This window comes from Alternaria ethzedia, assembly GCF_023757985.1.
Source record: "Alternaria ethzedia strain BMP 0044 chromosome Unknown scaffold_30, whole genome shotgun sequence".
Classification (NCBI taxonomy): domain Eukaryota; kingdom Fungi; phylum Ascomycota; class Dothideomycetes; order Pleosporales; family Pleosporaceae; genus Alternaria; species Alternaria ethzedia.
This window is the reverse complement of record NW_026056223.1, coordinates 116,296-130,212: the sequence shown is the minus strand read 5'-3', so window position 1 is coordinate 130,212 and position 13,917 is coordinate 116,296. Positions and strand designations below refer to the sequence as shown.

At 33.0% G+C, this 13,917-nt stretch overlaps 1 protein-coding gene across 1 annotated transcript; it reads left to right on the top strand.

Moving 5' to 3' along the window:
• Positions 1-836: 836 nt before the first annotated feature.
• Positions 837-1,172, top strand: J4E87_008893 (uncharacterized protein; the record flags this gene model as incomplete). The annotated part of the gene is made up of 1 exon (XM_049380476.1): positions 837-1,172. One exon carries the CDS (start codon positions 837-839, stop codon positions 1,170-1,172), a length of 336 nt encoding a protein of 111 aa, XP_049229751.1.
• Between the last annotated feature and the right edge of the window lie 12,745 nt (positions 1,173-13,917).

Here is a 13,917-nt window from a genome sequence, read left to right as displayed (position 1 = left end):
AGCAGCACGTGATCGTATCTCGGTTCACGAATGCTCCATCTCATATGGCATGAGAGGCCCGGATTGCTCGACAAGGACACACCATAACGACCCCAAGCGCCAACTAAGGCGTCTTGACAAGGAACATGCGGGATTTTCGCATCTGGAACAAAGGGTTACGTGGTTGAGGAAGCCACGACACGTTGATCCCCTAGCAAATGTGATAACTGTCTGCAGCTGGAAACGCCGGCACGGCCTAGGGTATCATTTCAGCCCGTCTCCGCATTACTCTAGCGTCAGAGTAAGAGGGATCCGTGAATCGTAGCGATATCGTTGGATGGAACCGGGTGGGGTGCTACCACGTCGATGAAAGGATAGGCCACGGCATCAATTTATGGCCTGACAGCGAAGCGGGCTCGGGTTCGATGGATGGCCGGCGAGGCCGGCGAGAGGAGTTCGTTTCGAAGGATAAATAGCGGTACGCTGCTGCCAGAATATCAGTCTCTTCACACTCAGTCCAAAGATCTCTTCCAGTCATTGACCATAGACTCTGATCCTCAGCCATCTTTTGCAACACCGGGCTTGACCAACAACACCTTTCTTGGGTATAGACCATAGCCGTCTTTGCCAAAGCCCTCCTACCATCCAACCATTCTGTATGTGTCTTTGAGGCTCAAGGTTGAGGTGACCCCTGAGCTGACCCACTTCCAGGAACGCGATCGCTGGCCCTATCAAAAAGGTCCAGTGTTTGAACCAGCAGTAACAGGTAGGTGTTCGAGTGCTGATATCCAAGCGGTTCGTGAACAAGACTAACGTGTTACCGAACATCAGACGTCCAAGCTCTTCCAGCCTGAAACATGTGCTTCTACGACCAACACAGGTTCGTCTGCGGCGACTGGAAGTGGGGCCACTTCCGACAGCACTGCGCCAAGGAGTACCGAATCGGCGAGACGTGTGGCATGAAGCTCATCATGCAGACAATTCCTACGGGAACATACTGCAAGCTCTGTGAGAAGATCAACACCAAGATGCGCCGCCGAGCCGCTGAGGTGGACCGCATCGGGCGCTGGCAGCGAGAGCCTCACAAGTTCGGTGCTTCGATCGAGAAGTCGATGGAGATGATTCGCAGTCTGGATGGAGAGATCAATGAGCTGTCTTGCGAGCGCAACCGTAGACTGCAAGCAGTCTACTGAGGTTACAGCGGTCATGGCGCGGGCGTCTGCGGTTTCGTTTCATGTATACCGCTTCGGTATTTTCTTTCAGTTTGAGGCCATTCATTTTTTGGGTCCAGAGGCGGAATGATGCACGCAGAGCTGGCATTGAGCGATGGCATACGGAACAGGGAAGGCCGGGCGTTACCTCTTACAGTCGCTTCTTTCTATTCCTGAGATCCTCAGTATTTAATGATGCAATGTCAATTTCCAGTTTGTATGATTGGTTGCGTCCTGGATTGTGGTGATCGTAGCCGCTGTGCTTGAATTGGGGGCTGAAGCTGTCCAATCCGTGACCGTCGCGTAGCCGCGAATAGAAGTGGAGAGCTCATGGTGCACGGCCCGGCGAGAGACAGTACGGCGCTTTCCCCTCAGTCAGGGAAGGCTGGTCGGGTGTTCGGGCGAAGAATTTGCGCCATGCAGCAAGGTCGACCATCGTGAGATGAAGCGGGCGGAGGGTCGGATTCGGTGGTGTTGTTGTGTCGGAGGACGACTGGTGGGGTAAATTTCGCAGCTTGGCAGACACGTGACGACGCTAGGGCTCACTCGGATGGCGTGAGCGGGTAGTGCCGATAATGCCCCGGTCTTAGTTGCCTATCCCATAGTGTCAGCTGGTCGGCCTGCACTCACTCTGTCATCTTGTGTGCTCTTTCTTCCACGTCTTTGGCCTGGCGTGTGTTGCCTATGGACACCACGACGTGTTCGTTCGTCCGTAAAGCTCTACTGACAGCAACCCGCATGGCCCACGGTCGGTCGTTCCCCCTGTGTGGCCGAGCTCATGCGGCGCAGATATGTGTGCGTTCTGGGTTATCGAGGGAAAGGTGCGTGAACCGATGCGTTGATCAGGTGGGTATATGCAGTGGTCTGCGAGTACTTCGCTCACTTTGTCGGCGTCGCTCTGATGATCATCTGTTCTCGCGGGCGATCTGTCGTGTTCCGTGTGTTCCATCGTGCTTTTCGTGCGGGCTGCACGATGTTCTTTCTCGTTCTTCCAGTTGAGAAAAATGCTTTCGAGGTCAGCTAAGCTATACAGTGGTCGTAGTAGGTTGCAACAGTCTCAAGAGCCAGGAAGGAAGGTTAGAAGAGTCGACTTACGTGGCGAACGCTAAGTGGCCTGAATAGCGGCCGATCGCCTTCATACGTCTTCAAGGCTCGACTCCACCACATTTCCTCTCCGCCATCCGCTCCCCGTATCGTTATCCAGACTTGGTGACTCACCACCCGATGTGTGTTCGTGCGAAGGAGAGCGCGGATCGTCCAGACAAGAGGATCAAGAGCGTATGGGGCTACCCAAGGTTCTTGAGTATGTCGCGACCGAAACCCTACCACGGCGAGTAGGTTTAAGCGCTCGTGACATACGACAGGTTATCACTCGTGTACTACCGCTCCTCCCTCGGGCTGAAAGACGCGGTTAGGTGGACACCTGAGGGGCATACGTTCAGCTCGACGACCAATGAGCCAGCTCGACGTGTTGTCAGCAGGACCACTCAGACATGGTTCGTACATGACTTACGACAGAAGGCATGTCTAAAAGCCGCACTTTGGATGTATTGGGCTGCAGTTGAATTTGTGTGCATAGCCGGAACACATGTAAAGCACCGGTTCGACCAATGATATCGCGAGACTGCACTTTTGGATATGCTGGGCAACCAACCCAGTACTTCTCTCATCTCGCTACAGTTCGGTAGTGGGCGACTAACTAAGTTGCATGTACTGGCGATACGTACCGCTTGACGCTCATTCATCCTGCTCTTTTCGTCGTCGCTACAAGCCTTGCGCATAGCGACTTTACCCTTTTGGGTCGATCTTGCTTGCCATAGCGCTCCCGCATATTATCTGCATATCGGAACGGACGCACTACGTGTCCCGCACCAATCATGACAACATCGAGGTTCACAGTTGGATCCTGCTTTCAAGTGCTTTCAACGTTTTCTTGTCTTATCGTCGCAGCAATTGTGCCCGTCGACAGTCTACACCCAACGTCCAGGCTGCCCTCCCAAGATCTGTGTTACCAAAAACAGGTGTAGACTAGTATTCACGGCGACAAAGGATGTATTGCGTTCGATGCAAGGCCTGTCATAGCCTATGCAGACCTTGTAGGACATGCGAATGTGGTACGTTCTTCGCCAAGGGCTTGACCAATCACAGTCCAGAAGCGGCATTCTGCCTCGATCGCATGCCGCCGACTTCGCCCAACGAAAACCTTGGACAGCCACGAAGTATGGCACGCTAGACTGCTTCCATGATCGTTAAGATTACCTTGATTTTCTGTACATGATGCAGTAACTCGGAGATTGCAGCTTTCCCAAAACGGGTTGTTACTCCAGGTATTGTCGACGGTTTTGTGCCCAATAGCGCGCGCTCCCACCCCCACCGGCGGCTCGTCTCGCAGCGAACGTCTAGGATGGCCCTTGCTGGTCGGCGAAGGTGTTCGAATACCCCACGTAGGCCTCACAAGAAAGGTAAGATCATCTAACTTGAGAATAGTATCAGAGGTTCGTCGTGTGGCAGCTGGACCAAGCGCCTGCAGGGGACGCGAACCAAATTTGGAACACCCCGGCTACTTTACAATCCATTCCTACTGCATCGCTCTAGGGAAGCTTGATACCGGGCGCAGTGCTACAACTACGCCCTCGATGAGTCTCGTACCTTATGAGTATACACTCATAGAGTCTACCTAGATACGTTAATCAGCCCGTGATTAACTGCCTTGGCAACCTGCGAAGAAAGAAGCCCTTGGCCACACCTTCCACCTAAAGGGCTCTGTAACTTTAATAAAACCTTTATAACCTACTTTAAGAATATTAGCCTAGAGTATACTACAAAATACAAGAAAGTCTATTCGCATTCTAACACTAGGTGCGAGATATATAGGTGTATTAAATTGTTATTGTAAAAGCTAAGGTGCTAACTACTAAGAAAGAAGAGCTTATATACCTATAAGATAATTATATAATAGCTTTTCTACCTAGTAAGAGAGTATTATAGACTAAACTCTTTAAGACTATAAAGACCTAGTAATTTAGTATATAAAGTAGAGGCTATATAAAGAACTTTTTTACTAGAGTAGCGCGTATAAATAAACTAAATATAAAATAAAATAAGTAAAACCTATATTATATCTTTTCTATCTATAACGTAAAAAATAAACTACTTATAGTAGCTTAGACTAAGCTAAGATAAAGAGGCCTTCTTTAGTATATAAAGCTAGTAGCTATATAATACTATTAAACTAATATAGAAGTATTAGTAATTATACCTTTTGCGTAAGAAGAAATAATAAAATAAGAATATATAGTCTATTATAAAAGTTAGTATACTAGAAAAAGAATCTAGAGAGATAACTATTCTATAGAGAAACTATTATAAAGAATAGGCTAGCGTAAGAAGACTTTTAGTAAATAAAGAATTGTATAAAAGTTCTAAAAGCTAGAAAAGTAATAAGTTAGAGCTACTTACTTTAATAAGATTAATTACTTTACTAGATACTTATAATAATATAAATATATAGATAGTATTAAAGTAAAAATGTATAATAAAAACTTTTGTTAGAGAGCTAAGATAGCTATTAGATACTAAACTTATAAGTAATAAGAAGTAGTTTACTAGATATTTACGTTGTTATTAGTGTAGAAGTAGTATAAGAGTAATATCTAAGATTTAAAACTATAGCCTTATAGAGCGCGTATATATATTATATTACTAGAATAGAGTACTTTAAGATTAGTTAAATAGATTGTTATTAGAGTTATTTACTTTATTATTTATAGTAGCAAGAGCGTAATTATTAAGTAGAAATCTAGTAATATTATTAATAATCTAATCTTTCTTAATATTCTCTTTAAGCTCTTCTACTAGTAAGTTAACCTACTCTTTAGTAGAGAGGTTATTAATAAGGTCTTCTTTAGTAATATTACCTAGTAAAGTATAGTAGTTGTTTATCTAAGATAGAGCTTTTTCTCTAGTAGACTTAGTACTTATAATAGTGCCTTTACGTTAACTATATATTAAAGTATCTCTAATAGTCTTATTTATAAAAAGAAGCTATTACTTAATATTATATATGTGTTATTCTTTTATAGTTTAAATAAACTTATTACTAACTTCTTTATTATATCTACTATAGGTTTTATTAAAATTATCTTCTATAGTAGAGTTATAGCTTAGTAAGCGCGCTTATCTCTTACGTAGTAAAGGTTAATTAATTAGAGCCTTACGCTTAGATATAATAGTAGATTTTAAAGTAGTTTTAGGCTTTAGTAGAAGTATTCTAGTAGACTTCTTTTAAGGCTTAACTTTAGTAGTCTCTTTCTTCTTAATATTACTATTAAAACTTTTATAGCTATTAAGTAGTTCTCTATTAGATAGCCTAGTATTCTTAATATTCTTAATAGTAGAAGTCTTAGAGTAATAGATTTAAAACTTCTTCTTAACTAGTTTAGAGAACTAGTTCTAGTTCTTTCTTACCTTTACTTACTACTTAACTTTTTCTTTAGTAAGGTAGATCTTACTAATAAATTAGCTCTTTAGAATAAGTTCTAGACTAGTTTATATAGCGTTATACCTCTATAGACTCTTATAGTTAGTGCTTTTAATCTAGAACTCTACTTTCTATAGGCGTAAAGTACTATAGATATTAGGTTTAAAACGCTTATTACGCTAAAGGCTATAGTAGTTCTTTAGATAGAAGTAATCTTATTTAAGTCTATAGTTAGTTCTTACTTTTAGATTACTTTTCTTTCTTCTTTTTAGTACTTTTATCTAAAAGCAAGGCGTCTAATAAGTTAGATAGAAGAATTAATTACTAGAATTATAGGTAGTTATTTCTACTCTAAGGCTCTTTATATAGTAGAAAGTATAGGCTTAAATAAAATCTTTTACTTTGTATAAGTCTAGATTATTTAGAAAAATTACCTAAAAAAGTATTTAGTATGTATTAGAGTTAATAAGCGTATAGAACTTCTTTCTAGACTTTCTATCTAGATCTTTCTCTATAAGGTAGAAGACCTTAGTATTTATTAGTAGAAAAGTCTTAGTAATAGCTTTATACTTCTTTAATTTACTTATAATATCTTCTTATACTTTCTAGTCTTTCTTCTAGTTATATAGTGTAGGTATATAGATTATAAGCTTTTATACTTTCTAGTAAAAAGTAATATTATTAGAGCTTATACCTTTTTCTAGGTCTAAAAGGTCTTTACCTAGTGCGAAGATCTAGTAATCTTACGCTTATAGTATCTCTATAACTTACTTATTATATATAGTACTACTATTAGTAAGAGTTGTATTAAATAAGTTTTTAGCTATTATACTAACTTTATTCTTAATCTTAGAGAATAAGTAGGCTTTTATAGCCTTCTTACTACTTACTATTAGTAAGGTATTATTCTAATATATAGTAGTAAAATTCTTAATCTTCTTAAATATTTAGTAGTTAAATTACTAACTAATAATAAGGTTTAGATCTTAAATACTAATTCTAGTAGGTATACTACTACGCTTACTTTTAGTATATACTACCTTCTATAGACTAGTAATATAGTACTTAATTATTATAGCTATATTATAGTAGTACTACTATATAGTTTTATTAACTAGAGTATAAATATTATAAAGCGTGTGCGTAATAAAAGCAACTATAGTAGAAGTATAATCTTACTAGTCTTTCTAGCTAAAATTATCTACTATATTATATACTACTAGGTTATATTAATATTTAAAGTAAAAAGATAGCTAAACTAAAGTTAATAGCGCTTTACGGCTACTATTTACTATACTAGTAAGAGCTAGATTTTATAAGCTTGCCTAGTTTATAGGCGTAGCTACCTTATTATAGCTATTTTAAGATTCTATAGAGAATTAGCCTTATAGTAGACTTTAAGTTACTATAAGTAAAGCTATATTTAAAGTAGAGTATATAAAAGAGCTTCTAGAGTCTTTTAGGCTATAGAGAAAGTTAAAGTTAAACTTAATATTAGACTTAGTAAAAGAGCTATAGACTCTATTAGTCTATAGATATAAAGTTAAGTTATATATTTTAGAGCTTATAGAGTCTAGAACCTAGTAGTTCTCTTATAATACCTAGAGGCTAATATAAGAGATAAGACTTTAGTTATAGTGCGTAGAGGTAAATTATAGTAGATATAGTAGTTAAAAATAAGGTCTACGTGTGTTTAACTACTATAAGTAAGAAAGTAGAAAAGAGATAAGTATAAGAAGGCTAGTAGAAAAGGTAGAAAGGTTTGCTTTAAGTACTTTATAAAGTAGATAAAGGTAAGAGAAGACTATAGAAGCTATAGTTATAGTAGAAAATACACGTTCTCTTACTACCTTAGTAGATTTAGAGTTAGAAAAAGTTATATTATAGTAAAAGATACTTTATAGATATAGTAATAAGCTAGTAAAAAGTTATAAAGTATATTATATATTAGCTATATATATAGACGTTACTAGGTAGGTAGCTAATCTAATATACTTATAGAAAGCGTAAAGTACTTAAAGCTCTAGTAAGATATAAGAAGACTACTATTATAATATTAAGAGAAAAAGCTCTCTAAGTAAGCTACTAGATAACTTAGTAGTAGTAGATAACTAGAGATATAAGAAAGAAGACTTAACTAGATCTTTATATTATATAGAGAAAAACTAAGAATAGAAATACTAAGAGAAAGTAAGTAACGCTAGTATAATAAAGAAAATAAGGCTATAAGAGAAAATTACTAAAAGAAAGAATAAATACTAAAAAAATAGAAAACTAAGTAGTAGTAGAGCGCTCTACTAACTATAGAGTAGCTCTCTATCTCTTAGAAGAGAGTACTACTAGAGCTTAAGAAAGTCTCTTCTTAGTAATATCTAAAGCTTAGTTATACCTTAAGTAGTTACTAGAGTCTAGAAGTACTACTAGAGCTTATTAAAGTTCTTTCTTATTAATATCTAAGACTTAGTTATACCTTAAGTTATTACTAAAGTCTAGAAGAGGTGCTACTAAAGCTTAATAAAGTCTCTTCTTAGTAATATCTAAGGCTTAGTTATACTCTAAGTAGTTACTAGAGTCTTAAGAAAATAGTTAGAACTTAAGGTCTTTCTATACTTTAGTAACGCTAGAATTATATTAGGTTTTAATACCTCTCTAATTAAGTTATTCTATAAGTTATAGATTATATTATTATTAAGAGAGAGAAAGTATATAGATAATAGAAGTAGTGCTATTATTATTATAGAAAGTATTAGTAGTAGATAATATAGAGGCTAAGTCTTAAGTAGCGTTATTTTCTAGAGAATCTAGTAGAGAACTCTAAATATAGTAGTTATAGGTAGTCTTTTATACCTTCTAACTATAAATATAATTCTACTTATAAATTTTCTATTTAGTAAAAGAGAATTTAGTATTATAGTCTTTCTTAAGTTTACTTACGTTCTAAAGCTAAGATAAGGTAAGCTATCTATTATAAGTTATAGAATAGTTCTACTATTTAATAAAGTACTTATATTAGCTAGTAACCTAATAGATGTATTACTTAAGTATTTACTTAATTAGCTTAAGTTTAGACTTCTATAAGATAGCAACTTTATAGAGAATAGAAAAAGAGTAATACTAAAGGTCTTGTTCTTAGGTATAATAAGGTTTAAGCTAAGTAGCGTTAATAATATTATATATTCTTAAGTTAGGTAGATACTTAATATAAAAAGCATTTTTACTAATTTTTTTAAGTACTTTAAAAGAGCTATAGCGTTATAAACTAAGTTTTTATATAAGATTACTCTTTATCTAGTATCTATAGTAGAGAATAAAAGTAGTATAGTTACTAGGCTTAAGATTAATAGCTTAGTAGAAGTAATTATAAACGTCTTTCTACGTAACTCTAGTAAAGTTAAGAGCCTCTTCTACTTCTTTTTAGTAATATAACTAAAGTAGCTTAAAGTCTTACTTAGTAAAAGTATACCTTATATTAGTAAGATTAATCTCTTATAAGAGGTTAAATTCTATAAGGTATTTATAAGAAGTATAGCTAGTTAAAGCGTTTTTACTAGTATTTATTATAAACTATATATATATAATTACTTAGGTCTAGTTCTTATTAGAGTTTACTATAATAAAAAAGTGTATAGTAATAGCTACTATTTAGTTAGTACGCTTAGACTAGCTATTAGCTTCTAGATAGTAGGCTATAGTTATTATAAGCTTTATACTTATTACTTTATATTATCTAGCTATAAAACTCTTAATAAACTTTAGATTATAGTTACTAATAATAATGCGTTATATACTCTAACTAGTAAGGTAGTTTATACGCGTAATAGCTACTAACTATTCTATACTTATCTAGATATCTTTACTAAAAATAATATTTATTATCTTAGAGGTATAGTAAGTTTTGCTTAAGAACGTATTATACTTATTACTAGTCTCTAGTAAGTGCGTAATAATATCTATATAGATAATCTTAAAAGGTTATATATTTCTATTAATTAGTTTAAGTAATTTATATAAGTAGTAGTATATAGTCTATATAACCTTATAGAAAGAGTAGAACCTTATATATAGTTTAAGATTCTTAGTAAGCTTATAGATAAAAAAAGAAGACTTTACGCGTATATATATTCTATTAAAACTCTAATAGTATATATTATTATAGGCTTAGCAAAAGATCTCTATAGTAAGTGCTTTAGAAATATAAAAATATTTAGTACTATTAATTTAGTTCTAATAGTATAGAAGCCTATTCTTATAAAGAAATCTAAGGCTACGTATTAGGCGTAGCTTATCTTTATTATCTTATTATTTACTAGATACTACTATAAGTACTTATAACTATAGAGTATCTATCTAGTACGTAAGCTTTAGGTAGTTCTTAAACTTATTACTTATCTTAATAATTAGAGTATAAAAGACGTAAGCTATATCTTTAAGCGTATTAGTTTATAGGTTAGAATCTAGTATAGTATTAGATATAAGTCTAGATAAGGCGTTAGAGACTAGATATAATTTACTAGGCCTATACTAGATATTAAGCTTATACTACTAGAGGTAAAGAGAAGCTTTTATAAGATAAAGGTTTAAGCTTTTAAGTAACTCTATTATAGTAAAGTACTATTAACGTATAATAGTAGTAATAGCTGCGTAATTAGTAAAGATATATATTTTTAGAGTAGTTTAGATTATATATAAGAGCTTTCTAACTACCTAGTAAAGACCTACTATCTTAAGTTTAGTAGAGTAGTATTATCTCTCTAGTTCTAATAGATATTTAGAGAGAAATATAATTAGCTATATAGATTCTCTTATAAAGTTAACTAAACGCTTTAACTAAGTAGTAGGTAAAGAGGCATTATCTTAATAGCTATCTAGTACCTCTAAGTTAACTATAAGAGGTTCTAGATTATCTACTATATAATATACTATAAAGGTAAAACTATACTCTTTAGAGGCGTCTACGTTAATATATAGAGTTTGTAGGTAGTTTTAGTAAATTAACTTAATAATAGAGTTCTATAATAACTAGACGTTGTTAAATATAATATAAACTAGACTATTTACTAGAATTATAGCCTATACTATAGTAATAGCTCTCTCTTAACTCTTCTTTTTAGAAGTAAATTACATAAGCTTAGTCTTAAGAGTAGTAAGTAGTTTAGTAATCTAGATAAGATAGAGTATTCTATTATTAAGAAAACTAATTACGCTAATATACTTCTTTATATTCTTAGCGTGCTAGAGAAAAGAGAGGTTTTGTAGCGCGTAGATGCGCTTCTCTATTAAGGTAATACTAAATATATCTACCTACTACCTAAGAAGCTTAATAGTTAGATATCTAATAAAATATTTATCTAGTATAAGAGTTATACTATACTTATTAATCTAGTAGAAAAAGGTATTAAAGTATTTAATATATTTGTTAAACGTTTTTAAGTAAATAATAAAGTTATTAATATAGGCCTTTACGTAATCTACTATATTATAGAGTATATTATTACTAATTCTCTATATATAGGCTACTAAGTTTTTAAAGCCTATAGTATATATATTAAGTATCTTAGCGCTATAGTAAGTATTTACTATAAACTTATATTAGTCTTTCTTATAAACTTAGAATTAATAGAAATAGCTAAAACTATTAACTACTATAATATAGTATACACTATAGACTTAGCTAAGAATATTCTTCTAGGTAGTAAGAGAATAATAGTTCTTAATTACCTAGTAATTAATATTATGTATATTAAGAATAGGTTACTTCTTTTTCTTAAGTGCCTTAATACTATTCTTCTTTTTAACTACTTTTCTCTTAATAATAAAAATAGAAATAGAGAAGAAACCTATCTTTATAGCGTGCTCTATCTTGTTATAGTCTATAAGCTTATTAAACGTAGTATTAATAATTTTCTAGTCTTCTAGTCTAGTAAAGTATATCTTAGATAGTATATTTTACTTTTACTAGCTATCTCTAAGGTTAATTAGTATCTATTAATCTTCTAGAATCTAGGTAAAGCTACCTTAATTAATCTAAATCTTAGAGTATTACTTAGCTACTAAAAGTAGAGTAAATACTTTTGCTAGTTCTCTATATACTATAATTTCTACGTCTAACTTTATCTTAAATCTTATCTCTATTCTTAGTAATATATTAAGGTCTAGTATAGTAGTAAAAGTGTAATCTTTTTAGTCTAAGGCGTATACGCTATTAATATTAAGTAGTATAGCTAGGCCTAAAGGCGCTTATTAGTAGAGTTTTACTAGGTTATAAGTATTATTATAGATAATTACTTCTATTAAGCGTAAGTTAAGTAGTATTACGTATAGTTATATAGCGTAAGAAAGCTTCTTTAGAACCTTAAGTATATAATTATACTTTAGAGAGAGTAGATATAAAGCGTATACCTTTACTTTTATAGTAGAATTTAGAGAGATTATAATAGTCTTAAGAGTTATAAGTTTCTATATCTTATAAGTAGTATTATCTTTAGATTTAATAATAAGTAGAGTAGTTACTTCTTTATATATTAGTTAAACTATAACTTAAGTAGTAATATTAAGATAGACTTCTTATAGAATAAAAGTATCTATACTAAGAAGTATATTAGATCTAAGTTTAGAGGTAATATAGGCGCGTACTTTCTAAAGAGTAAATATATACTTACTAGGTACTATAGTAGAGAGCACGTATAGAGTAATATATATAATTTATAAAGTAGTATAATTACCTAGTCTAGCTTCTATATATTAGATTAGAGTTAGTAGTTATTTCTACTTTATATTTAGAAAATTTACTTTAATAAAGCCTTTGTCTACTAACGTAATAGCAGCGCTAGTATTAGAGTAGATAATAAGGTTTAGCTCTTCTCTTAATAACTTTACGTAAAGTTTAAGCTTATACTAATTCTAGAGCGTTATTAAGCCTTTAATAGGTAGAAAGGTAGTTAACTTAATAATTTAAATTACTTTAGTAATTTAGGCTTTACTAATAGACTTTATCTATAGAAAGATCTTTAGCTTCTTAACTTTATCTAAGTTAAGAAGTGTTATAGTAAAAACTTCTATAATAAGGTAGTGTTACAGAACGTACCTCTAGATACTTCTTAAGAGTATAGTACGTAATTATACTAGTATAGATTAAGATAAGCTTTTAGAAGCTTTGCTACTTAAGAGAGCTTTCTAAGTAAGCTTATAATATAATAATTTATCTTCTATTTATTTTTATACTTCTAGACGTAATAGTTATAAGCCTAGCGCTTTAAGAAGATAATATAGTTCTATATTTATATGCTTAAGACGCAAGGCGTTTAATAGAGTATAGTAATACTAATTTTATTACTAATCTTTGCGCTTCTATAAAAGCACTACTCTATTACTTATAATAAGTAACTCTATAATAATCTCTATAAAAGCTTTTACGCTTACTAACTTAGTATATTAGCCTAAGTAGTTTACCTAGTTTAAATTCTATGCTCTAAGTAGAGAAATTTAGGCTAACGTTAACTCTAACACTAAAATAGCTACTTCTATCTAGATAAGCGTTCTAACTACTCTAGAGCTAGTAGTAATTATATAGAACACTTTAGTTAATAAGCTCTACGCTAATAAGTATAACTTATCTATTATAAAGTATAAAGTATAAGTAATAGAATAGTAGTTAAAGAGCGCTTATATTAGGTATCTTTAGAACTAGATTAATTAGACTATTAGCCTAAAGCTTCTAGCTTCTACTATACTCTCTATCTCTATAGAGAAAAAGGCTATATTATAAGTACTTATTAAATACCTTAAGTCTACGCTTTCTCTAGAGAAGAACTACACTAAGAATCTTATACACTTATAGTATAGAGTATATCTCTAGAAAGCGTAATAAGAACGTGTTAACGCTAAGCACTAGTAATAGAAATACTTCTATATTCTAGCCTAAGCTAAAGTATATAAACTTACTAAAGTTAATAATACGCTTACTATCTAGAACTATTTAGAAGTAATTAGCGTTAGGCTTACTCTAGAATAAGAGCGCTTTATATAGTAGAACTTTATTAAAGCTCTTACTATTAGTAGAACTTAAGTTACTCTTAAATAAGTATTAAAGATTTTTACTACACTAATCTAAAAGTATACTACTTACTCTACTAGTAGAGGTAGTATGTTTGCTATTATAGAAGCACTATAATAAGCTTTTAGTAAAAATAACTTATTCTAGAAGTCTAAAAAGAATTACCTATATAGATAGTATTATAAGTAGTCTAC